The sequence below is a fragment of the Vipera ursinii genome, assembly GCF_947247035.1.
Source record: "Vipera ursinii genome assembly, chromosome: 2".
NCBI lineage: Eukaryota > Metazoa > Chordata > Lepidosauria > Squamata > Viperidae > Vipera > Vipera ursinii.
In genome coordinates, this window is record NC_139513.1 from 134,358,085 (window position 1) to 134,384,141 (window position 26,057).

The 26,057-nt window shown below is 41.9% G+C and overlaps 1 protein-coding gene across 4 annotated transcripts in view; it reads right to left on the reverse strand.

Moving 5' to 3' along the window:
* The window catches only part of CEP112 (centrosomal protein 112), a gene marked incomplete at its 3' end in the record, with an annotated part of 302,148 nt that overhangs the window by 239,473 nt on the left and 36,618 nt on the right, over positions 1 to 26,057 (reverse strand). For 3 of the 4 annotated variants that reach the window (XM_083355444.1, XM_083355442.1, XM_083355441.1), the window contains exons 7-8: positions 17,862 to 17,909; positions 17,688 to 17,765 (exon numbers count right to left, since the gene is read on the reverse strand). The exons of the other annotated variant lie outside the window; for it this stretch is intronic. In XM_083355444.1, coding sequence (XP_083211570.1) covers positions 17,688 to 17,765; positions 17,862 to 17,909 — 126 coding nt within the window. The remainder of the gene's footprint in view (positions 1 to 17,687; positions 17,766 to 17,861; positions 17,910 to 26,057) is intronic. 4 annotated transcript variants of the gene reach the window in all.

Here is a 26,057-nt window from a genome sequence, read left to right on the forward strand (position 1 = left end):
AGTATTATCCAGCATTTGAATAATTATTGATGTGATATTTATACTGTTTGGAGTTAATTTATATGAGTTAAAGTGTGATAGTTTTAATAGTTTATGATTGTTTGCATAAGGTAGATTATGATTGTTTGTATTCTTATACCCTGTACTTAGCTCTGGGAAGTCGGGGAGGGGGAAGGGAGGGAGGGGCTGGGGAGGGTTGGGGAGTGGGAAGGGGTGGGGTGGGGTTGTGTTTTGTTTGTTAAAAATAAAATGTATTGTAAAACTTTTTAAATAAAAAAAGAATAGAAATATTACTGAACATTTTTCTTAAATTGTTTACAGAGTATTCATATATATTTGTAATCAGTTTACAGAATAATTTCTCACATTATGAAACAACATTTTAATTATGGCAAAACTCCACTATATCTAATGTGGATTCAGCCACAGAATGAAGTATCAGCAATAAAAATGTTATAAAAGCAGAATTAAAAGATACATCTCTGGAGATTGTACCAAGTTTGACGGAGACTATACAAGCAGCCAAATCCTATATACAGAGCAGGGAAGAAGTCAAGCTTCAATTCCAAGGATTTGTCACACAGGCCAATTTTTAATAAGTAATGAGTAAACTAGGCAGAGAATATAACTCTTAAAGTATGATTACAGCCAAGAGATTACTTTTACTGTGAAATGTAGTAATCCTAATCACTGTTTTAATGGTTATACGCTATATGAAAACTTAGCACAAAATAGTTAACATTTATAATATGTATTCAGAGCAACAGATAGGGAGGGTTGAATGACTTTTGGGAAGCATAGTCTGAGAAGAAGGAGCAAGCGGTGGGAAAAAGGACAGAAATTTAAGATCAAATTATCTGCTGAAAGAACTAGAATGACCTTTAGAATTTTGTATTTGTGTGTTTTTGGCCTGATCACATGTATATGATTTTAAACCTCTTAATACCAAAGGCACATAACTTTAGAATAATTCATTATACTTAAAAATTGCAGTCACATTTTAAATTAAAGCTATGATTAAATTAATATGTTTAAAGTTTATATTTAGTTGTATTTAGCTACTAGAATAAAATCTATTCATCTATTTAAATTTGTAACAGCCACCCATTCCGTTAACCTCTGGGCAGCTTATAATTATAAAAACAACAAAATCAGTTAAAAAAACAATAAAACAATATATACAACACCACAGGCAGTCCAGACTAAAACAGTTATGACAATAACAAACCAGACCAGAGACCCTACAGATTAATTCCAGGCCTGACACCAAATCTTAAGGAGTTTTGGGAATGCAGGAGAGAGGGCACTGCCCATAATATGGCGGAGGAGGGAAGGGGGGGAGATGCTGTTCCCAGAAGGTGGGAGTTTTGATAAAGAATCTTGGTTTGCTTCCTGGTAGACTGTTGGCACAGAAAATTTCTTAGCAACTTTAGATTCATATAGTGTGAAATATTCTTATTATTAAATAATAGTATGTTATTTTGTTGTTTCAAAAAAAGGATAATTAAAACTATTTGGACCACGGGTGTCAAACTCAATTTCATTGCAGGCCACATCAGCATTCTGGTTACCCTCAGGGGGCCAGGTGAGTGGTTGGTGTGGGTGTGGCCTACTGGGTGAGTGTGGCTGTTATGGGCATGGCCAGCTCGATGTCACTCGCATCAAGGGCACCTGTAGTGGCCTGAGCAGGACTGGAGCAGATCCGAGGATCTCTGGTGGAGTGGGTGGGACCCAGGCGAGCCCCAGGGCATGGTCCATTGGAGGAGCCTCACTGTCCCTCTCAGGCCATGCAGGGGGGCTCCTGGATGGTGGCACGGACAAGCACCCAGCCCGGCCCGTGAGCTCCCATGGCACCGGAACCGCGCAGCCCAGCCCCACTTCCCCGAGGGGGCAGCCAGCTGTGCTTACCTCCTCGAGGCTGCTGCTGCTGTACTTGCTCTCCTTGGCCAGGCTGCTCATGGTGGATGCAGGAGGGCAAAGTGCGTGGGTCAGAGGGAGGCCCACTCCCTCTCCATGCAAGGAGACCAGGCTTTGTAACGAAAGCATCCTCAGCAATAGGATGGGAGACCACCAGGGGATGGCGAAAGGGCAATAGGGTTGCTAGTGGTCAAGTGCTAAGGCGGGACTTCCCTCAGACCCTCCCTCTCATTCCAATCTCCTCCCTCCCTCCCTCCCTCCCTCCCTTCTTTCCTTCCTTCCTTCCCTCCCTCTGTGCCCAGGAAGGGACAAGAGGAGGGGGAGAGGTTGGCAGCGCTTCTCTCAAAGAATAACAGAGTTGGAAGAGACCTTAGAGGTCTAGTCCAACCCCCTGCTCAAGAGGACCTATACCATTCCAGATAATGGAATATCAAATCTCTTCTTAAAAACTTCCAGTGATGGAGCATCCACACCTTCTGAAGGCAAGCCTTTTCACTGGTTAGTTGTTTTCACAAGTCCTTAGTTCTAGGCTGGTTTTCTTCTTGATCAGTTTCCATCTATTATTACCTTCTGATGATTTGGAAAATAGATTGACCCCTTCTTCTCTGTGGCAGCCCATCAAATATTGGAACACTGCTATCATGTCACCACCCCTAGTCCTTTTCACTAAGCTAGACATACCCAATTCCCACAAACATCTGTCATATGTTTTAGCCTCCAGATCCTTAATCATCTTTGTTTACAATCCATTTAGACCAGATGGTCCCCCTGGTTTGGTTTATAGAACAGTGGCCATGAGCAGAGCCTTCTCAAAGACAGCACCCCAATTACAGAACTTTCTCCCAACGAAAATATGAACGGTGCATCCTTCACCTGTTTAGAGGCAACTCCAAACACACTGTTTAGCCAGGCATATGTAGAACAACAACACATTTTATGGTCAAACAGCACTAAGTAAATTACTTAATATTGTTTTAAGAAGTGCTAGTGATGCTTTACAATAGCTGTCTTTGAGAGTTTTCTTGTAAACCACCCTGGATTTCTCCGAAACATTTAATTTCGAATGAGACGTTGATTTAATAAATTAGGCAGAAGAAACAAATGTTTAAATACATCTAAATCCCACAGACCTACTTCCTCCTAGGCGCATACTGTAGAGAAATTAAGGCATTCCATTTCTAGCCAGCATAGCCACAAGATGATGGGAACTGTGGTCCATGACACCCAAAAGACATTAATTTGGGTAAGGCTGGATTGAATTATAAAAGAGAAGATAAGAGGGAGTAGAAGCGAGAAATACTTTCCACATCTCCGACAAAATAATTTGGGGGGGGGGAGTGGGTGGATGACTCGGCCTTTTAATTTCAACTCACACCAATTCCTCTTAACTTCCCATTCAATCCAAAGAGTTCTATTATCAGCTGGATTTTGCTCTCTCACCTGCCAGCACATCACCTCCGCAACGCAGCATGCAGCTTCAAGTCATCTCCCCAGAAGTCCTTTGCAGATAATTACATATATTTTTTTTCGGGCCTCCCACTTTTCTGGGAATCGCAACGTGCCCAACCCACCCAACGGCCTCACCTTCCTGCTGGCCTTCTGCAAACTGCCTGGCATTTAGTCTTGTCATCTTCTCTTTGCTGTGGTGGCCCATGGCTTTCCCATGCGGGGGCAGGAAAAGAGAAGCACTCGCAGGCTGCAAGGCTGGGCAGGTGAGTGGGCCATGGAAGCGCTGGTGGCGGGGGGGTGTGCTGATCTAAACTTCGTGTTGGCCATCCAGAACATTTAGATCCACAGGGCTGCCCTGGAGGGGGACTGAAAGAGGGGGCCCAGCCCACCTGCCACCCGGTCTGTGGACAAAAGGCGGGGAGATGGGAGCGTGCAATGACACAAGCCGAGCGTTGGTGGGCTCCCAGTCACCCTCTCCACCATGTGGTAGGGACGGAGAGGGGAATGTGGCAATCACACCGGATAGCTCTGCATCCAGCATGAGTGCCGCAGAACTATCCAGTGTGATTGCCACGTTCCCCTCTCCAGCCCTACCACGTGGCAGGGAGGGCGACTGGGAGCCGGCCGATGCTTGGCTTGTGCCACCATGCACTCCCATCTCCCTGCTTTTTGTCCCACAGGCCGGGCATGCCCTGAGGCACTAGCCTTACAGAACTCCATGGCCCGAGCGAGGAGAGGTGAGGCCTTGCAAAGTATGGCCGGATGTGGTCAGGCGTTGACTGGCAAAGGAGAGTAGGATGAGGAGAGGCCCAGCAAAGCGGGGCATGGCCGGGCGTCACAGGGGTGAGGCCGGGTGGGGTGGGGTGAGGACAAATGAACTGCAGCTGCTGCTGTGCACCACCAGCACCCAAGTGCTTGCCGTTTCCTGTTTGTGCGCCAGGGAGGCTCCCAACCGGGTTGGGGTGGGCCAGCGGAAGCCAATTCCTTAGCATTTCTGGGACAGCCCCGGGAGTCAAATCTGAGCCCTTCGTGAGCTGGTTGCAGACCATGGGCCTTGTGTTTGACATGTCTGATTTAGACAAACAACATGTGAATCATAAAAATATATTCCTGAAAAAAACCATTTAAAATGTAAAATGGATATTTGAAATTATTTTTATCAAAATATTTACGGGAGCACCTCTTGCCGGCGTTAACTTCCCATCGCCCTGTGTGCTCCCACAGAGAGGGCCTCCTCAGGGTGCCATCGGTCAAGGAATGTCGACTGGTGGCCCCCAGGGGGAGAGCATTCTCTGTGGGCATGCCTGCCCTCTGGAATCAGCTTCCGGTTGAGCTCCGGATGGCTCCCGACCATTTCGCCGCGACCTGAAGACTTGGTTGTTTGAACAAGCCGGCCTGGACTGAGGGATTGGATTTTAGTGTTTAAATTTTTTTTAAAAAAATTAAATTTTAGATTGTATTTATTACTTAGGGCTATTGATTTAATCTTATTTTAATTTTTATACCTTGCGTGTTGTTACTGTTTTAATTGCCATGTACACCGCCCCGAGTCCTTGGAGAGGGGCGGTATATAAATCTAATAAAATAAAAAAAATAAATAAATAAATAAAATGTTTGCATGTACAATATTTTTATCATTACAATATTTTTATCATTACCATTGTTCATTCTTCTGTTTTTGTCATTGTTTATGCTCTTTCCAGAGCACTATGAAGCAACTATGTCTTCCAGACATGTAAACACTACTGATGTCAAACATCTGTTCTGTCCCTACAATTAAAGCTATTAAGAGTGAAACCAATACACACGCCTTTTAAGAAAAATTAAATGCACAAATACTTAAAAAAAATTGCTTCATTTTTATTTCCTGCCTGCTTATAATCAGGGATGAAACGTAAGTTATTTACTTCAACAGAATCTCACTGAGAAGTAACACATCCCCACAGTCCTATTACAATACAAAGCATTTGAGCTTATCCATAGAGGAGATGCATTATTTTCCCTAATACCAGAAACATGTCCTATTAAACTGGGAGATGATCTGGGAGCATTTCCATTTCGGAAGGACTCTAAGACATTCAAGGCTGGAAAAAAACCCAAACAGCCCTTTATGCAGAAGAATACAGGCATTTTTCAAGTCACTAGAATGGATAGTAGATTTTAGCTGAATTGTTTATATTCATTCACTAAAACGTAATGATTGTTGTGCATCCACTGACCCAGAAGATTCTGACACCAAGGAGCAGATTTCAACTTGAGGAAGCTGCAGGGAATCAAGCACCTATGGCTGATCTGGCTGGCTATAGTACAAAGTAGCTACACCAGTGTCTGGCCAATCTAAGAGAATAGTGCCTAGTTGTAGGGGCAAGCAAAACAACGGTGTTCAGTCCATCTTTCTGCCAGCTTCACCACTGTGGACTCTATTAACAACCTTTTGTTACTAATTAATGTTACTAATCACTAACCTAGTTTCTTTCATTAGAAGCAACTAAGCAATCAATCTGAATTCTGTGTTCTTGACATCATGATCTTCTGATATCTTCAAATTCTGCTTCTGGCCTGGCTGAAAAACCATCAACAATGCTTAGACGAGGGATCCACAATGCCCAGGCTGTGGCCCAGTACCAGACAGCACCCTGTTTGAACCAGGTTGTACAAGCAGCAGGCAAGCACACAAAACCATCCCCTCTCCACACACACCCCACCACCACCGCTGCTGGTCTGCAGAGCCAGAAAGGTTGGGGACTGCTGGTTTAGACCACTGAACTATAACTTCAGCAAGCTGCTTTGGAAATTAATTGCAGGCAAGTTCTCCAGGGACTTTCTCTGTACTGTGCATATATTTGCACAAATATCTCGCTTACCCCTGCCTAAATGTGTGTAGTATTAAATAAAAGTTATTGCAAATTACTTCTCTGTATTTGCACGTGACTGGCCCAGAAACAAAGAGAATCACATCATTTCCAAAATATGTACCGTATTTTTCGGACCATAAGACGCACCCAGTTTTTAGAGCAGGAAAACAAGAAAAAAAATTCTTTCTCCTTCTCTCTCTCTCCCTCTCTTTTTCTCTCTCTCTCTTTCTCTCCCTCCCTCTCCCATTGTCCCTTCCTTCCTTCCTTCCTTCCTTCCTTCCCTCCCTCTTTGTCCTTCCCTCTCTGCATTAGAGCAGTACCCGCGGAGGCGGCCCTGCAACCCGGCTTTCTCTTGCAGAAAGCAAGCTGAAACGGAGTGAGGGAGATTGCCAGAAATGCGAATCGGCCGATCTCGCGCTCCTGCAATCTCCCTCGCTCGGTTTCAGCTTCCCTTGCTACAAGAGAAAGCAGGCTGAAACGAGGCAGATTGCAGCAGCGCGAGATCAGCCGATTCGCATTCCTGGCAATCTCCCTCACTCCGTTTCAGCCTGCTTTCTCTTGTAGCAAGGGAAGCTGAAACCGAGTGAGGGAGAGTGCAGGAGCGTGAGATCGGCTTTTCTCAGCACATGCCGATTCGTGCTCCTGGCAATCTCCCTTGCTTTCCACGTGCGGAGGTTGGGGCTGGCCATACGGATCACTTTCGGACCATAAGACGCACCCTTGTTTTCCCCCCTTTTGGGAAAAAAAGTGTGTCTTATGGTCCAAAAAATACAGTATTTGTCAAGCCATATTTAAGATCTTGCCAACACTGAGAGAGAAAGAGACAGAGACAGCAGGAAAGTCTCACATAGCATTCTTTTTATTGAGCACACAGGAACAAGTCTAACAGAGTCTCTATCTTTACACAAAGGCAGCAATTAACTATGGCTGCTGCTACTGCTGTCAGAAATAGTGTTGATACTCTCCAATAACCATGGAAGTAAGATATGATGCAATAAACAGAGAGGAGCATAGAAAGTGCTCCTGGAGGGGGGGAGAAGAAAGGGAGGCAGAAAGCCATGAAATAATTTGCTTTCCTGATCCTAGTTTGCTCAGAAGCAGCTTGGCCTGGGTACTTAAGAGAGAATGAAAGAAGTAGGAGCACAAGCAAAAATTACTGATGAGAATTAGTGAATCTACGGAAGATGTTTTACAAATCAGTATTAAGGTAAGGTAAGGTAAAGGTTCCCCCGCACATGCGTGCTAGTCGTTTCCAACTCTAGGGGCCGGTGCTCATCTCCGTTTCAAAGCCGAAGAGCCAGCGCTTGTCTGAGAACGTCTCCGTGGTCATGTGGCCGGCATGACTAGATGCCAAAGGCGCACGGAACACTGTTACCTTCCCACCGTAGTGGTCCCTATTTTTCTACTTGCATTTTTACGTGCTTTCGAACTGCTAGGTTGGCAGAAGCTGGGACAAGTAACAGGCGCTCACTCTGCTACGCGGCACTCAGAATTCAACCCGCCAAACTGCCGACCTTCTGATCGACAAGCTCAGCATCCTAACCCACTGAGCACCACGTCCCTTAAATCAGTATTACCTTGTGTCAAAAAAGAGAAAAGTTGTCAGCTAAGAAAGGTTCTATTTCTATATCTAGCCAAAGCAGAAATCGCCAGAGAGCACGAAGTCCCATGTTTGCACAGGGTGGTCCTGCAATGACCCTGCAATTTCTTGGGTTCCTGAACATTTCTCTTCCATACAACATAGAATGTTTTCAATTCAATCTTTCTTTCGGTCACGGACCAGCACAAACATAGAATGCTTGAATGGGAGGTTCTTTGGTTTCATGGAAAATACCACTTTCCCTCTGGATCATCTTGATTCCATTTTAGCTCAGCAACAGGTTCACCCTGAGATGGGGTCTGTGCTATGAGTATAGAGGTTTGAATAAATAATTAAGGATATAGAAATCAAATAAACAAATAAAATATCCTCATTGCTTTTCAGAGTGAGATAAGCAGCATATAAATTTAATAAATAAATAAATAAATGGGCCACCTGAGAGCTGGAGCAAGGAGAATGTAGAAATGAGCTCTAAATTTATAATGCTCCCAAGTATTAAAAGTTATATTTATTAATGCTATTTAAGCTACATGGACATTGTTGCAAAATAAAAACAACCAAATATCACATTTTCAATGAGAGAAAGTATAATAGCAAATCATATTAATTTAGCTTATTTCTGATGTATCTATAGATTTTTTAAAATGCTGAAGAGAAAATAAATCTGTTTCAATTAATTTAATTTATTTAGGACATATGCTATTTCTATGTTACTAGTTAGTATATAACTAAAGACTAACAAAATATTTTGAAGAACATCTTGCAGAAGCCAAGTGTCTAATAGCTTAGAATCAGCAACAAATTTTTTACAGACAGTAACATTTTCTGGAAGTAATTGATGCCAAGATGTCGATCTGATCAATCCTATGTTACATCAAGATATAAATAAATGCATTTCTAAGACACATTTCTATGCTCTATCAAAGATACTGAGCTTGTCAATCAGCATTGCAAAAAGTAGATTTTTTTCTTTTATTAAAGCAAAAGGTTATCCCAATGTGTTTTTAAAAGGTTAATAGATGAGTCCTTGCCCTTCAGAGATGACATAAAAAGTATTGTGAAGGAGAAAACATAAGCATTTATATTTATATAGGCTTTCATGCCTGCAAGTAAACAAGTTCTCTGCACCTGCTCCCTCATTACTCTAGAGATGGCCTCCTGCTTATTTAGATGTTCTTCCAAAAAGGCAACAGTGCATTTCAACAAAGCAGCCATTTTGAGGAAATAAAATCTAATGCACATTCTCAAAACTGCAAAAATTCACACTGTTCTCTAAAGTATGAAAACTCAACATGAAAACCTGAATCTTGTCAACAGATGTTCATTTAATCTAAAGTCAATGATACATTTCTGGGTGGAGTGCTGTAGAGTTCTTTTGCTCTCTACCGCCTCTTTTTCATTATCTTACATTAACCATGAGCGATGTTAACTGCCAGATTTGGAGTTCAGTATCATCAGTATGCTGTGGGTAGAAAAGACTTTGCACAATTTCATTAGATGTACCAGCTGCACCCTTTCCTAGACTGGGGGTGGAAAGTCAGAAAGTCACTCATGCCCATCAGCTTATGGCTCGATTAGTGCCATATATGGGGATGCACTTGAAATCCACCTGGAAACTTCAATTGGTCCAGCATGCGGCAGTGAGAACAGTTAACAGTTGTGTGTTGTTATATCTATTTAACCCCTCTGCTTCGTGGGCTGCACTGGTTCCCCGTTTGCTTTCAGATGCATTTAAAACTGCTGGTTGTTACTTGTTACTTTCCCCTATTTAGCACAGGGCCTGACTACTTGAGGCACTGCCTGTATTCCATAACAGTGTGTGTGTGTGTGTGTGTGTGTGTGTGTGTGTGTGTGAGTGTGTGTGTGTGTGTGTGTGTGTGTATGCATATGTATATATGCACACACATGTATATACTATATGTATACACACACACACACACACACACAGAGAGAGAGAGAGAGAGAGAGAGAGAGAGAGAGAGAGAGAGAGAGAGAGAGATTTATTATTGTAAGCCACCCAGAGTTACCCAGTGGTAAGATGGGTAGCCAATAAATTTTATAAATAAAATAAAAACTGACCCACTGATTAAATTCTGCTAGGTTGGTGCAGTCTGGCTTCCTTCAGTTAAAGACTGGCATCTCTCAAGATCTGGAACTATACCTCAGTAGCAGTGCCCACCCACTAGAACAAAATCCCCTCCAAGATATGGATGGATTCTGCTATTTGTTTGGAAGAGACAAGAAGATCTGGTTCTTTACCCCAGCCTTCAGCAAGGGAAAGTGAGACTTCATTGTCCTGGCCACCTTTTATCTTTACTATTGATTTTATTGTAATCTGATTGTGACCTGTCCAAAATCATCGAAAGTTGGGCAGTGCACAATTTATTATACACACACAAAAATGTGAAATGTATTATTACAGTTGGCCACACAGTCAGATGACGTTTAGACCAGATTTGGCATTTTTAGCGACCTATCAAGTCCTTCTCAGTTGTCAGACAGTGTTAAGGGTATTGTCATAGGATGCAAGCTCTTCCAAATAAAGCTGCCTTTTGCCACTGACTGGTGGTCATTTGATCAATGCCAATGATGTTCAAGTGATAAGCCAGATGTTTGGGGATTGCACCCAAGGTACGTATTACTATCACTACTATATTTGCTTTCTTTTGCTACAGTCATTCTAGTTCTATTTGCAGTTTTTTGCATTTTGTGATTTTCTCCAGTTCTTTGTCTTCTCTTTGCTTTTCTCCAGCTACTGTAATAGCCATTATTCAGATTTATCTTTCTTACCAACAACTGTTAAATCAGAATACATACACACAGACACGCACAAACACACACTATACAAGAGAGATGTTTATGTGCCATCAAGTCATTGTCAACTCTGAGCAACCATGTAGATACAAAGGTAGGCCAAGTCAAGAGACATGCATGATAGTTATTCCAAAAATGTTCATTATAGTAAGGCAGATAACAGAATCTTGAAAGCTTGTCCAAACTGGTCACTGTTCTATTCTATACTGGGTAAAATCAAAACAGGATTATCTTGAATTTCTTTTTTATACTACCCTCTCTCAGAACCATATAGATTTTTTTCTTCAAGTCCCACCTTAATGGTTCACTGATTCCTTTCGAAGGCCAGCTCTAAATTCCTTTATGAATCAGGATGCTACCTGAACAGATTGGAACTCTCTGGTTACCGTTATACAGGTTTCAAGGTATAAACCACTGACAGCAATATAATTGAAATCAGAAATTGAAAGAACATAGCTAGATACACACACACACGTCTACTTTCTGTGGTAAAACCATGTTCTCACAAGAATGCATCAGCAAAATGGATTACAAACTGTAAAAACATAGTGACATGACTGTCATTTCATTTTTGGCAGGATATCAAATAAAAGAGATATTAAGTCATCAACGGGTTTAATTCACCTTGTGAGGGTTCTGTTTTCCAAGGACTGGACACAACATAAATACAGCAAATCTGCACATAATCACTTCTTGCAGCACACACCTTCCACAGCAATAGGCTCTTGATCAATTCCCCCCTTCTAGAACTTCGCAAGGTGCTGTTGTCTTGTAAATAGGTCTTTAATATTCAGTCCTTTATACTTAATCTTTTAATATCCCATTCAAACCAGTCTCAAAAGCCTATAAAATAGTATACGACCTTTGCCTTTTTCTGAAAGTTTTTGCACTAATTGGGATGAGGTGCTGTTTCAGTGTGATTGTCTATTTATTCATTTACGAATCAAATTTATATGGACGTCCATCTCATGGAAAGTGACTCTGGATAGCGTACAAAAGTCCAGTAAAAACAGTAAATAAATTGTTCCTTTTCCAGTAACAGTAAAATAAACCAATAAAATAAATTGTTCCTTTTCTAGTTGTTACTGAACTCCTAGCTAAGTTCCAAGTTCCAGGCAGAACTCCCACCAGGATATGCTTCTAACCATATTCTGGTTAGCTTGTGGTCCAGGCAGTTAAACGATAATCCTCTTGCCACTTGTAATAGCTGCCAATCTCCAAATGTCACCTACACTTTTCTATCTGTATGCCATTTGCTTATCACCTTTCCTCTTACACCTCTCCCCATTTGCTTTTAGCATTTGCTTTTGTAACCTAAGGGCCTGGATGGGTTAAGGCTTCCCCTGGACATCAGCACATCCCTGAAAACACGAGGGTATGACAGTTATCATAGGCAGCTGCGATGGCAGCTTGAATGCTTATGAGTGAATGTATGAACTCAAGAGGAACATAGAGATGGGAAGCATTTCTGCCTGACTGCAGGAGCTCTTCTAAAGCACCCCCAACTTCATTGCCTTACATACCTATAAATGTTTTAAATCAAAACAGAAAAAATATATACTACTTTCTGCAGTAGTACGATCACCTGACCATTATGGTCTTTGAGGATCCCAAACTCAAAAAGGAGTGAAGTTCTTGAGAGGCAATGATGTGATATAGGTAGATTCACTTACCAATTGCCTTGTTTAGCGATTGTTCAATGTTACAATAGCACTGGAAAAAAATCCATTAAACCAATGTCCACATTTAGAATGTTTGCCACGTCCCCGGTCATGTGATCCCCATTGCAATACATACTGTCTTATGCCTGATCTATTTTCTTTTCCCCCCCTCTCTTTGCAAAACAGAGATTAGAGAGGAAGAAATTACAAAAAAGTAAGCAGGCACATAATGGGGAATCCACATCAAAAGGAATGGGCTAGTGCAGGCATTCAGCCAGTCTGTCTGCTTACTCTCTTGTAATCTCTTCCTCTCCAATCTCTCCACACTGCAAAGGGAGAAAGATGGGGGGAAAGGGAGAGGCCTACAGAGATCACTTGTGGTTCTTTCCTTCCCCCCCCCCAGCACTTGTTGAAGCAATATCTCTGCCCTAAGAAAGGAGAGGATCAAAAACAAACAAACAAGCAATCTCTTTATGCAGTCTCTCCTATGCCTTACCCATCTCCACTCCACCAAAGCAAAGACTGGAGATAAAGGGATTAGAAGAGAGTAAACAGGCATACAATGGGGGATATACTGGCTATTTGTCTAGCATGCTCATGCTCCCAGAACGAAGCATGTTCAAAGCTGCCAATGCTACTGCATTCCTTTCAATGTGTATTCCTCATTGTGTCTGCTTATTCTCCTGCAACCCCTTCCTCTCCAACAGCTGTAACCCAGGGTCAGCAGTCCTGGTCACATGATTTCCTACTAGTAGTCCCAACTGAGATTGCTAAATCAATTGTGGCTGCTAAATACATAAATGTATGTGTAATTCTGATATAATCTGAACTGAATAATTTCATCTTAAACCACCTGATGCTTCTAGACAACCAACTACAGATTTCTTTCAGCCCTATACATAAGAAATCTTTATTTGTGTAAGTTAATGTATTTGCATTTGAAGAATGGACTAAGAGAATAGACTTGGAGAATATGCAGTACCATGATCTCCCTAAAATATACTCTACCTAAGTTATGCCCCTTTACAAACAACTGAATATAAGTCTAATAAATAAAAACGTGATTTCCCCCACACCCCATACAATTAATGACTTCATTCAGATTAGGGTTAGGCAGGAGATATATCACTTAATTTTAATATGATTAAATTGTAAACTTTGTAGTACAACTGCCACAGGTAAAGTGAGCAGCAAAGCCCAAAAAGTTTTGACAGCACCCTAGCCTGCCTATAAAGGGCTGATCAGAAATACTGTTGTTTTCTTAAAGACTCACCCATTAAAGTTGCTTGTCACACCTGCACTAAAGGATTCCGAGACCCACAGTTTGAGAATCTCTGTTTTAGGGCACTGCATACTTGAGCAATCATTTTTGTACTCTGCATATAAATGACAAGATTAGCTCCTCTACTTTGGAGACTTCAAGTAATTCAGATGGCTATTTTACAACCTAGGCAAGGAAAAATGGCTTTAGTAACAATAAACTATGTTTATATTACTACATGGTTGAAAGTGCAATGCAATCCACCTAGGGTTGTCTCAAAAGATATTTTGGAAGCTATAATTGGTAAAGAACACAGCACTCTGAATTCTGTAAATAGTATAAAAGCCACTATTCCATAATAAAACCTTATTTTATAATTGCACCACTAGCCGCCAACAGACTTGTAGATGAAGTGCTGTTCACCACCTTTAAGGTCCTATACAGAGTGACACTGGCTTATGTTATGGATGGTCTTGCTCTATAGGATTTTCACTGATGCGTTCTTTGAAAGACAGCCTACTTAAGATCCCAACTATGCAAAAAACTGTGAGGACCTAGAACAGAAAATGAGACAATCATCTTCTGTGATTACCTCAGTATTCTGGAATACACTGCCCCCAGACCTCTTAACACTTTCAATCCTGGCATTCAGGAAAGCACTAAGACACTTACTTAGCACTTGCATGATTATCCCATGGCTCTTTTTAATCATGATTTTATGTAAAAAGATGCTTATTTTACTAAGATATTTTATGTCAATATTTTAGGATTGCCACTTCTCAAAAATTAACCTTAATATATATACTCAGTTATGGCCTGACAATCTAGTTCTTTAATTATTTATACTATCAAAGTATCCATAAAAGCCACACTGCTTGTGCATAATTATTTTAACTCTGTTTTACCATGTATGGAACTGACAGATTTTTTAAAAAAAATACATACCATAATTCTTAAATCCGCATCAACATAAAGAAGATCTAAAAATTGTGTCAAAAGAAAGCTTGATACAGAATAAAGCAAGAGACTGATAGTCAGCCTGCAATTATCTGAATCCTGCACTGGTTAAATACATTGTCCTGAATTGCTAAATAAGCCCTTTCACGAATATCAAGGTCAAATACCTATGTACATTAATTAAAGGCATGTAGTCATTTACCACAAACAACTAGTACTAACATCCTATGATATAATTATAAGAAGTTCTTACATTGATGATGAACATTTCAATTAAGAAACAGGTTCTTGTAAAATCACGTATCTGCAATAGAACCATCTGTATCAGAATTGGGCAGATCCATGTTTCGGAACAATATGTGGCTTTGGCTTTATTTTACACATTCATTAGTGTCCCCAATTCTGTCTCTTTCTTATTCTAGTCCACATTCCAGATCTAAAGCTATGGTTTGTTAAATAAGCCACACAAGCCTATTGCACAGAGATAAAAGCCATAATTTACAAATACTGGAGTTTGAACCGACTCTGTGTCACCAAAATGAAGGAAAATAAAGCAAGAGGCACATGCCTGTACTCCAAGTTCAAACATAATTTCCTTGCTAAAGTAGTGCACTACTCTTAATAAAGATGTTTTAACTCCTGTGTTCCATCTTTTGAGCTCTTCTCCCCCCCCTACCCGCCAACTGTCTCCCACCACTCTGGAAAGATGCAATGAGCCAGAGCAGTCAAACTTCAGAACTAGAAACCAGAGAGACAGGGTTGGAGCAAGGTCCCACCTCTGCTGCCTTCACAAAGGACATTTTTCTTCCAATGGATTTCATGCTTTTCTTAACATTTATTTTCCCTGAAAGGAGAAAAGCTCTACAGTAGTGTTATACTGATAGTCCTGCAGCTATATCCGTTCATTCACCAATTGTTCAAAGCTAAGACTGTACTGAAAAGTTATGACTAGTCCTCAAAATTCCAGCCATCACAGCACCCTGTCATCACATAATAAAAATTCAGGCTAGCCAGCATATATGGTCACCTCCACCCACTTGTGCTCCCTAGCACTCAGCTTTGCCCCTCCTCCCCCCCAACCCCCCATGCTCATGGCACTCCCCTGCTCACAGCTCTCACCTACCAGCCTACTTGCCTGGCACTCCTGCCTCTGCTCCTGCTGCAATCCTGTGAGGTTCTCACATAATGACCTGTGCAGTCCTAGGGTTACAACGGCAACCAGGACTGCCAGAATTTCCATCACTAAGTAGTGTGGCTGTAAAGCATGACATCACATGAATGCTTTTACAACATCAACCCAAAACATGACAATACAGAAAATGTGGAGTTCAGAGGTGACTTTCCTCTGTCTCAAAATAAACCATTTCTATCATCAGGTTTCATATGTTCTGAAATTGCTGAAAACTTGCTGATATAGACCATATTTAAACTCAATATGTTTCCACTAATGACAGTAAAAATTTAACTGAATTTAAATAAACTTTGAGAAAATGTATGCAATATGACTGAGGCAAAATTACACAACATGTTTCATTAATTGGCTTTATATCCTACCTTTTGTACAATTACAAAATTGTAAGTGACTCTGGGCAGCTAACACTGCATAACAGCACCATTTTTTAATAAGCATTAATAAATAATCCTACTAAAACTATACTAGCAGCAATGAGCAAAACTCAATAAACAACAAAAGTAACAATAACAATAAAACAATAATCACAGGCTCCAAATAATCTCCTAGGACTAAATCCATGTTTCTAGAGCTTTCCAAAAACCCAGCAATCTAATATTGGGTGTAATGATGTTCAGATGTGCAGACAATATAGAAGAAAATACCCTTTTCTAGGTCCCACTAGTTGTCAATCAATGGGACCTGGAGCTCACCTTTCTTGTTAGACCTTACGGAATCAACAGAAATAACATGAGAGCTGCAGGCCCACAAATATTCAGAAATTCAATGAAAGCTAACGCAGATCATGAAACAGAGGTATAACATGTATGTACTAAGGTGCACAATAACTTCCTACACCACTGTGCTCTGAACCAGCTGCACCTTCTAAATGTTCTTCAAGGGCAGTCCCATGTAAAACACATTGTGACAATGTACTCAGAAAATTATTTAAGATAAGAGTGATCCTAAGCAATGCTTTCTGGTCCAGTAAATGGTATAACTGGCATACAACACGTTATGCAAAAGCCTTCCTGGCCACAGGAACCACAACAGAATAACAGAGTTGGAAGGGACCTCAGAGGTCTTCTAGTCCAACCCTCTGCTCAAGCAGGAACCCCTATTCATTTCAGACAAATCGTTGTCCAATCTCTTCTTAAAAACCTCCACAACTTCTGGAGGCATGTCATTCCATTGATTAATTGTTCTAACTATCAGAAAATTTCTCCTTAGTTCTAGGTTGGTTCTCTCTTTGATTAGTTTCTATCCATTGCTTCTTGTCCTGCCTTCATGTAAGCCACAAATCCAGGAGGACCTCCAAACTGCACACCACTGCTGGCTGGAGTAGTGCAACATCATCCAGAATTAAAAATAAAATGCCATTACATCCAAGAGAACCTACAACTCACAGTCACTCAGTTTTGCTAGGATTAAGCTGAGACCATTTCTTCCCAATCCAGGCCCCAACAGTCTCCACAGCATCACTTGGTCAGTCCAGGGCAAAGATGTAAAGCAAGGTATCATCAGCAATGATACTCCACCTTGGGCCCCTAAATTATCTCATTCAATGGCTTTCTCTTAATTTTTTTTTTAAAAAATAGCATGTCATTTGCTAGTTATCAGTGAACTACAGTGTTTCCTCAGAAAATAAGACACAACCAGAAAATTAGCCCTAGCATGATTTTCAGGATGCTCGTAATGTAAGTGCCATCCTCAAAATAAGACCCAGTTAAAATCATCAGCCAGACATATGCATTTAGTACTGTATTTCCCCGCAAATAAGACCTAACCAGAAGATAAGCCCTAATGCGTCTTTTGGAGCAAAAATTAATATAAGACCTGATCTTATTTTAGAGGAAACACAGTATGTGTGTTATTCCATATCTAATGTCATATCCGCTGTCAGAATTAGCCTCAGAAACTATGTTTAATTCATAACTTTACTTATCTATTTTATTTGCCTTAAAGCAGACAACTGACATATTATAAAAGCAAAATGTTTTACCTCCTTTTCATGTATTCGGAATAATGCTTGTTCATCTCGAGAAGTGCTGTTTTTCCCCATACCTAACTTGGGTGACATCTATTATAAAAAATAATATTTTGTATTTAACACCAGTGTTAACACAGAGAAAAATTATTATAACAAGACAACCAAAAACAGGCAAACGCTACATACCAATGAGAGGGACATAGGTTTCTCACGTAAATATCTAGGATTTTCAAGCTGAAAAAGATACATTAAAAGAGGTTTAATATGAAGATTTTCTGAAGTGATAAAAGTCTAGATCAGTGATTATTTCCAAGATGAAGATATTTAAAGGGTTTGTGCTTAGTTTCTGATACAGGCATCTTTTTAAAATCTCATACTAGCTTCATGAAAACAACAGCTTAGCTTTAAGAGTCACAGTCCCTCAAGCAAATCTTCAAAGTTACTGTGAAATAAAGAGGAAAAGTAAAATATAAATGGAATGAAAATAGTTTATATTTAAAACAGAGGAACAAAGAATCACAATATGGGAGATACTCCTCTCTTGAAGCAGATGGTTATGATATCCCAAAGAATATTTTGAGAAGCAACATTTTAACGTCTATTTATTTATCTAATTTTTCTCAATGGTAATATACATTTCTCTGGCTTTTCTTATACTTCAACTCACTTTTAACCGGACATCTCTGTGGTATAAACTGAAAGAGTATGAATGGTTCACAGTGAGCACATCTGTCAGCTCATAGAATTATTCTTTTGACATCTTTGTTAAACAGCCCAATAATTTTACTTAAACACAAAACCTACTGTTTCATTTTTTGAAACAGTGCAATTATGCAAGTAAGACTGATGCAACTAACACCTTTAGCAAATATCTACAAAATGTTTACTTATTTGTTATTTTTAAAAAGTAAATTAGCAATTGTAGATGATTTCCAACATATGCAAACAAAAACACCCAAGTACAATAACTCTTAGATAATCAATGAAATCAAATGCTAGCATGAATATAAAGCAAAATTCATCCAGCAACTTGGAAGGCATGTTGTAGGTGCTAGCTATTTTTCTCCTTCATAACGTTTTATTCTATGTGCATTTGGTGAAGTGATCCACAAAAATTCAGTTGATAATAAAAATTGGTTGAACTTCAAGGTGCCTCCTACTCTAATTTTGCTGTAGAAAACCATTTTCTATATTTTGTACCTGTCATATCTTCATATTTTTGTTCTGCTATTATTTTTCTGCTATTAATTAATCTTTTCTACAACAAAACTCTAATGATGATACCCAACTTTTTCTTTCCACCCCGACCCAACCCAGTGATGCCCTCACTGTGATGTCCCGTTGCCTGGAGGCGGTCCGGGTTTGGATGGGGAGAAACAGGCTTCGTCTCAATCCTGACAAGACTGAGTGGCTGTTCATACCGGCATCTCGGGCTGACCAGCCTTCTCCATCATTAACAATAGGGGATGAGGTATTACCCCCCGTTGATAGGGCTCGCAACTTGGGAGTCCTCCTGGATTCACGGCTCAGTTTGGAAGATCATATAGGAGCCGTGACCAGGGGGGCTTTTGCCCAGATTCGCCTGGTGCGCCAGTTGCGTCCCTATCTGGACCGAGATGCTCTACATACAGTCACTCATGCGCTTGTGACCTCCTGGTTAGACTACTGCAATGCCCTCTACATGGGGCTGCCCTTGAGGACCACCCAAAGGCTTCAACTGGTGCAGAATTCAGCCGCGCGAGTTTTGATGGGAGCTTCCCGATACTCCCATGTAACACCTCTTCTCCGTGAGTTGCATTGGCTTCCGGTTGCCCTCCGGGTGAGATTCAAGGTGCTGGTAATGACCTATAAAGCCCTAAATGGCTTGGGTCCGGACTATCTAAGGGAACACCTGCTGCCGGCATCATCTTCCCATCGTCCTGTGCGCCCCCACAGGGAGGGCCTTCTCAGGGTACTGCTGGTTAATGAATGCCGGCGGGTTATTCCCAGGGGAAGGGCGTTCTCTGTGGGTGCGCCTGCCCTATGGAACCAACTACCCACAGAACTTAGGACTGCCCCCGACCTTCGCTCATTTCGCCGGGACCTGAAAACTTGGCTCTTCGATCTGTTTGGTCCAGACTGTGGGGTTGTTAATTTAACTGGGTTTTAGATTTACTCTTGGGGCTTGAATTTAATTTAATTGTTTTATTTGTTTTTAATTTTTTGTATTCATGGTTTTAACTGCCCTGTAAACCGCCCTGAGTCCTACGGGAATAGGGCGGTATACAAATCCAATAAAATAAATAAATAAAATAAATAAATAATTTTGTTGTAGAAAACTAACCCAACTATTCCCTAGAATTTATAGCTGCTTTGCATGGTTTTCTGAAAAATATATATTTGAAGAACTGCAGTATTATTAAAGAAAATGTAATTTGTATAAGATAAACTTTGAAATGGAAAACACAATATATTTTGCCTTTATTATATCCCAAAACGATTGTATCATGCTAAACACTTAAGGATTGAAATGTTTTGACATGGTGTCCATTGGCTTGGATAAACTATAGAGTCTAATTTCATGAATCTTCAATCATTCTGGATTTTTCATCATCTTATCTGGGAGGACAATGAAAATGCTTATAGGGAAGAGGTGAAGCCTCTGGCGGACTGGTGCAATAAAAGTAAACTGATTCTAAATGTTGATAAAACAAAAGAGATGATTGTAGGTTTTAGAAAGAGCCAGCATAGTCATACGGGGCCTAGAGAGCGTCTGGAGGTCCACCCGATCTGAATCCGACCGATTGCGACTAAGAACCCATATTAGGTCTTATCTCGCTGCGATGAGAGTAGCGAGATCTAACTATTTCGCTGCCCTCATCGCGTCCGCAGATAATCGCCCGGCCGCCCTGTTTAGGGTGACCCGCTCCCTCCTCAACCAGGAGGTCAGTGAGGATCCCTTGCAGGGGCGTGCCGAGGAATTTAGTCAACATCTGTCGGACAAAATCGCTCGGATTCGGACCGGTTTGGACTCCAACTGGGCAGTATCGGACGATCAGGACACGAGTGATCTTGTCGATGTCATCTGGGAGGAGTTCGATCCTGTGACTCCGGAGGAAGTGGACAGGATCATGGGGAGGCTGAGCTCCACCACATGTTTATTGGACCCGTGCCCTTCCTGGCTGGTTTATGCAGCCCGGGAGGGGACACGAGGCTGGTTCCAGGTGGTTATAGCTGCTTCTTTGAGTGAGGGCAGTTTTCCCGCCGCCTTGAAGGAGGCGGTGGTGAGACCTCTCCTCAAGAAGCCTACCTTGGATCCGGCTGTTTTGAATAACTTTCGTCCGGTCTCCAACCTTCGCTTTCTTGCGAAGGTTGTTGAGAGTGTGGTGGCGCATCAGCTCCCTCTGGTCCTGGATGAAGCGGATTATCTAGACCCGTACCAATCGGGCTTCAGGCCTGGGTACAGCACGGAGACGGCATTGGTCGCGCTGGTGAATGATCTCTGGAGGGCTCGGGACAGAGGATACTCCTCTGTTCTAGTCCTATTAGACCTCTCAGCGGCTTTCGATACCATCGACCATGGTATCTTGCTGCGGCGTCTCAGGGGATTGGGAGTGGGAGGCACGGTTCTTCAGTGGTTCTCCTCCTATCTCCTGGGACGTTCGCAGTCAGTGTTGACGGGGGGGCAGAGGTCGACCGCGAGGCCTCTCGCTTGTGGAATCCCTCAGGGGTCGGTCCTCTCGCCCCTTCTGTTCAACATCTACATGAAACCGCTGGGTGAGATCATTCGTGGTTTTGGAGTTGGGTATCATCAGTATGCTGATGATACCCAACTTTTCATTTCGACCCCAAACCACCCCAGTGATGCCCTCGACGTGATGTCCCGGTGCCTGGAGGCGGTCCGGGTCTGGATGGGGAGGAACAGGCTTCGTCTCAACCCCGACAAGACGGAGTGGCTGTGCGTACCGGCATCCCGGGATATTCAGGATATCCCACCCCTCATTATGGGGGGTGAGTCATTACCTCCTGTAGATAGGGCTCGCAACTTGGGAGTCCTCCTAGATTCACAGCTCTCTTTAGAAGACCATATTGTAGCTGTAACTAGGGGGGCGTTCGCCCAGGTTCACCTGGTGCGCCAGTTGCGGCCCTATCTAGACCGGGATGCCTTGCGCACGGTCACTCATGCGCTCGTGACCTCTCGTCTTGATTACTGCAACGCTCTCTACATGGGGCTACCCTTGAAGACCACTCGGAGGCTCCAGCTGGCACAGAATGCAGCCGCGAGAGTTGTGTCGGGGGTCTCCCGATACTCCCGTGTTACACCTTTGCTCCGCGAGCTGCATTGGTTGCCAGTTGTCTTCCGGGTGAGGTTCAAGGTGTTGGTAATGACCTACAAAGCCCTCCATGGCATGGGTCCAGAATACCTTGGGGAGCACCTGCAGCCGGCGTCAACTTCCCTCCGCCCAGTACGCTCCCACAGAGAGGGCCTCCTCAGGGTGCCACCGGTCAAAGAATGTCGACTGGTGGCCCCCAGGGGGAGAGCGTTCTCTGTGGGTGCACCGGACTTATGGAACCATCTTCCGGTAGAGCTCCGGATGGCGCCCGACCTCCGCTCCTTCCGGCGCGACCTTAAAACCCATCTCTTTAGGGAAGCGGGCCTGGCCTGATGGGATGGGGTGGGTTTGTTATTATGACTTTAATTTTAAATTTGTACTATGGGCATTGTTTAATCATGTTTTAATAATTTTAACTTTTGTATCTGTCTTTTACGTATTGCCCTGTTAACCGCCCTGAGTCTCTTGAGAGAAGGGCGGTATATAAATTAATTAATTAAATAAATAAATAAATAAATAAATACTCCACTCAGTATCAAGGATGCAGCTGTGGAGGTGGTCAACAGTTTTAAGTATCTGGGGGTACAGATAACTAACAATCTGACCTGATCTCTCCACACCTCATCCTTAGTAAAGCGTGCAAACCAGTGTCTGCGTTTCCAGCATCGGATGAGGACAGCACATCTCTCTCCTTCTGCCCTGGTCACTTTTTACAGAGGCACGACTGAGAGCATTTTAACAAACTGCATCACTGTCTGGTTTGGTGGCAGCAGTGCCTCAGATAGAAAGTCCATACAGAGATTGGTAAGGACAGCCGAGAAGGATCATATTCAGGATGCTGCTTTTAAGCACTATGTGGTTAGAGTTCAAAGCATTATTAGAGACCCCACACACCCACTTTACGGTCTGTTTCTGTTGCTCCTCTCTGGGTGGAAGTTTCGAAGTATTTCTAGCAGGACTACCCGATTCTGTAATAGCTTTGCTCCCTATGCCATCCGTCTCATAAACTTGCAAGATTACCGGTAGTTTTTTTCACCATGCTCATGTACACATAACCCGAATTAGACTGTTGTTTCTCTGTGTCATATAATATATGTGGGTATATGCATAATTCTGTATTTATTTATTTTTGTCATATTTACGTAGTGTATACCGGAGGTGGTGACCCTTTGAGAGTTGTATGCAACAAAATTTCATTTTAATGTATGCTAATTAGTGTACATCCAAAGTGACAATAAAGTTATTATTATTCTATTCTTGTCACTTTCTCCATTAATTATGCAAACTAATTATGAAAAAAACCACTTAAAAAGTACACTATATATTAATGGGGGAGAAAAGAGCAAATGTACTTCACAAATTAAATCTTTGGAATATACCTATATACTCTTTGAATCTTGACCTATAATATTGTTGATTTATCTCAGTATCTTCACTTAATAACGCTTGAGATCGCTTTCCTTCTTTCCAAAATTATTTTTAAATTCTAGTTTTGCTATTTCCTGAGCTGAAATATAGTTCTACAATTAAATCTGTTTAAATTAAAGATATGAACTTCCTATTTCAAAGAATAAAGGGTCAGCTGTTGAAAATTATGACAATAAACCATGCACACATCAAAACACACGGAGAATTCAATAGAACAAATTCAAGACAAAGGACAACAACAAAAACTAGTTTTTATGAAGAAAGCCAAGTTTTAATGTCAAGATTTGCATACATAGTTCTCAGAATGATTCAGCATGTAGGCTGAGGTCAGGATCAATTCTAATGAAATACACACCTTATACCATTTAACATACCATTTAACAACTCACCGAGACAATTTGAAATTAGGACGGCACAGAACAAGGAAACATACACTGGTTCTTGTAGTTGGAGCTATAGCAGCACCCTTACAATCATAAGATCATAATTTGGGTGCTTAGTAACTGGCTAGCAATTATGATGGTTTACGCATCATGCAATCACTTGTTATTTGCAACCATCAGTGCCAAATTCCAAGAAGGAAAATCAGTGGAGAAGTAGGCAGAAATTTGCAAATGGAAATCATGTCATATTAGGGTCCAACAATTGTGCAAGATTTGCTTAACAACAGCAACCTGGGCTCCAAGATCACTGCAGATGGGGACTGTAGCCAAGAAATTAAAAGACGCTTGCTCCTCAGGAGGAAAGCCATGGCAAATCTAGACAACACACTAAAAAGCAGAGACATCACCCTGTCAACAAAAGTGCGTATGGTCTTCCCAGTTGCAATGTATGGCAGTGAAAGTTGGACCATAAAAAAGGCTGAGCGCCAAAGAATTGAGGCCTTTGAACTCTGGTGCTGGAGAAGACTCCTGCGAGTCCCTTGGACTGCAAGGCGATCAAACTGGTCAGTCCTACAGGAGATCAACCCTGACTGCTCTTTAGAAGGCCAGATCCTGAAGCTAAAACTCAAATACTTTGGCCATCTAATGAGAAGGAAGGACTCACTGGAGAAGAGCCTAATGCTGGGAAATATTGAGGGCAATAGAAGAAGGGGACGACAGAGAATGAGGTGGCTGGATGGAGTCACTGAAGCAGTAGGCGTGAGCTTAAATGGACTCCAGAAGATGGTAGAGGACAGGAAGGCCTGGAGGAACGTTGTCCATAGGGTCGCGATGGGTCGGACACGACTTCGCAACTAACAACAACAACAAGCAACTGGAACTGTTACAACTGCCATTGTCAGTCGGCAAAGACATGTCACATCACGCTTTACAATCACAATGCTTAACAACAGAGATGCTGGTCCCAATTACTGTTAAGTGAGGACTAACCTAAGGCTTTCCTCCTCACTGATAATTTGAATTTAACATATTTTTTCATTTCCATTTGAACCAAAACAAGAACATGGGGCTTTGCCTGAGGATTTGGTGGATAGTTTGGCTGAGGCCTAGTTGCTGCTTTGAATAGGTGGGTGACCAGGGCCTTGGATCATATCACTCCTATGCTACCTTTCTCTGTATGCTGAACCCAGGGTGCAATTTGGTTTATTCATTAGCTAGACTGGAGTGCTGTTGCAAGAAGACTTGAAGCAAGTCTAACTGGATTCAGGTAAGAATCCATATTAAGGATTACCTCGTAATCATAAGGGGAGAAAAACATCAATATTTCCTTACACATACTGTGTCTGATGTTAGCCAACTAGCAGCTCTGTTTAGGGTGACTCATTCCCTGCAGACTAGGGAGGGACTCCCAGAATATCTGCTGGGCTGTTGTGAAGATTTTCATCTTGGATGTTGACTTCTCTACTGCACAGAATTTTCTCTGAATCAGGTAATCCTTGTTTAGATGAATTAGAAAATATTCTGTACTAACAAGAACTTGTAGTACTAGAAAATGAAATTAGATCAGAACACTTATACATCTTTGGAGGAAAGGAAAGCCGAAGACCATAAGCACAGTTGGGGTTTCACTTAGTGACCACTTTGCTTAATGACAAAGTAAAGGTAAAAAAGGTAAAGGTTCCCCCGCACATGCGTGCTAGTCGTTTCCAACTCTAGGGGCTGGTGCTCATCTCTGTTTCAAAGCCGAAGAGCCAGCGCTTGTCCAAGGACGTCTCCGTGGTTATGTGGCCGGCATGACTAGACGCCAAAGGCGCATGGAACGCTGTTACTTTCCCACCATCCCTATTTTTCTACTTGCATTTTTACATGCTTTCGAACTGCTAGGTTGGCAGAAGCTGGGACGAGTAACAGGCGCTCACTCTGCTACACGCACTCCGGATTCGACCCGCCAAACTGCCAATCTTCTATTCGACAAGCTCAGCATCCTAACCCACTGCAGGTATCAATTGTCACTAAATGGGGACAGCCTCTATTTGTCCACTGGTACTTTTTAGCATACTAGTTCTACATTGGAAACCCCCGAGTTTGGATGATTTGGGGATGATATTCCTTGTTTTTCTGTGTTAGTTTACATCTTCCATGTCTTTACAGAGGTAATTGTATCATGCTTCCTGTCTCTTCTAATTGATTGATTACATCCTGAACCTGGTCCTTTTACTCTTCCAACAGTGCACTCATGGCTACTGTAATTGGGTTTA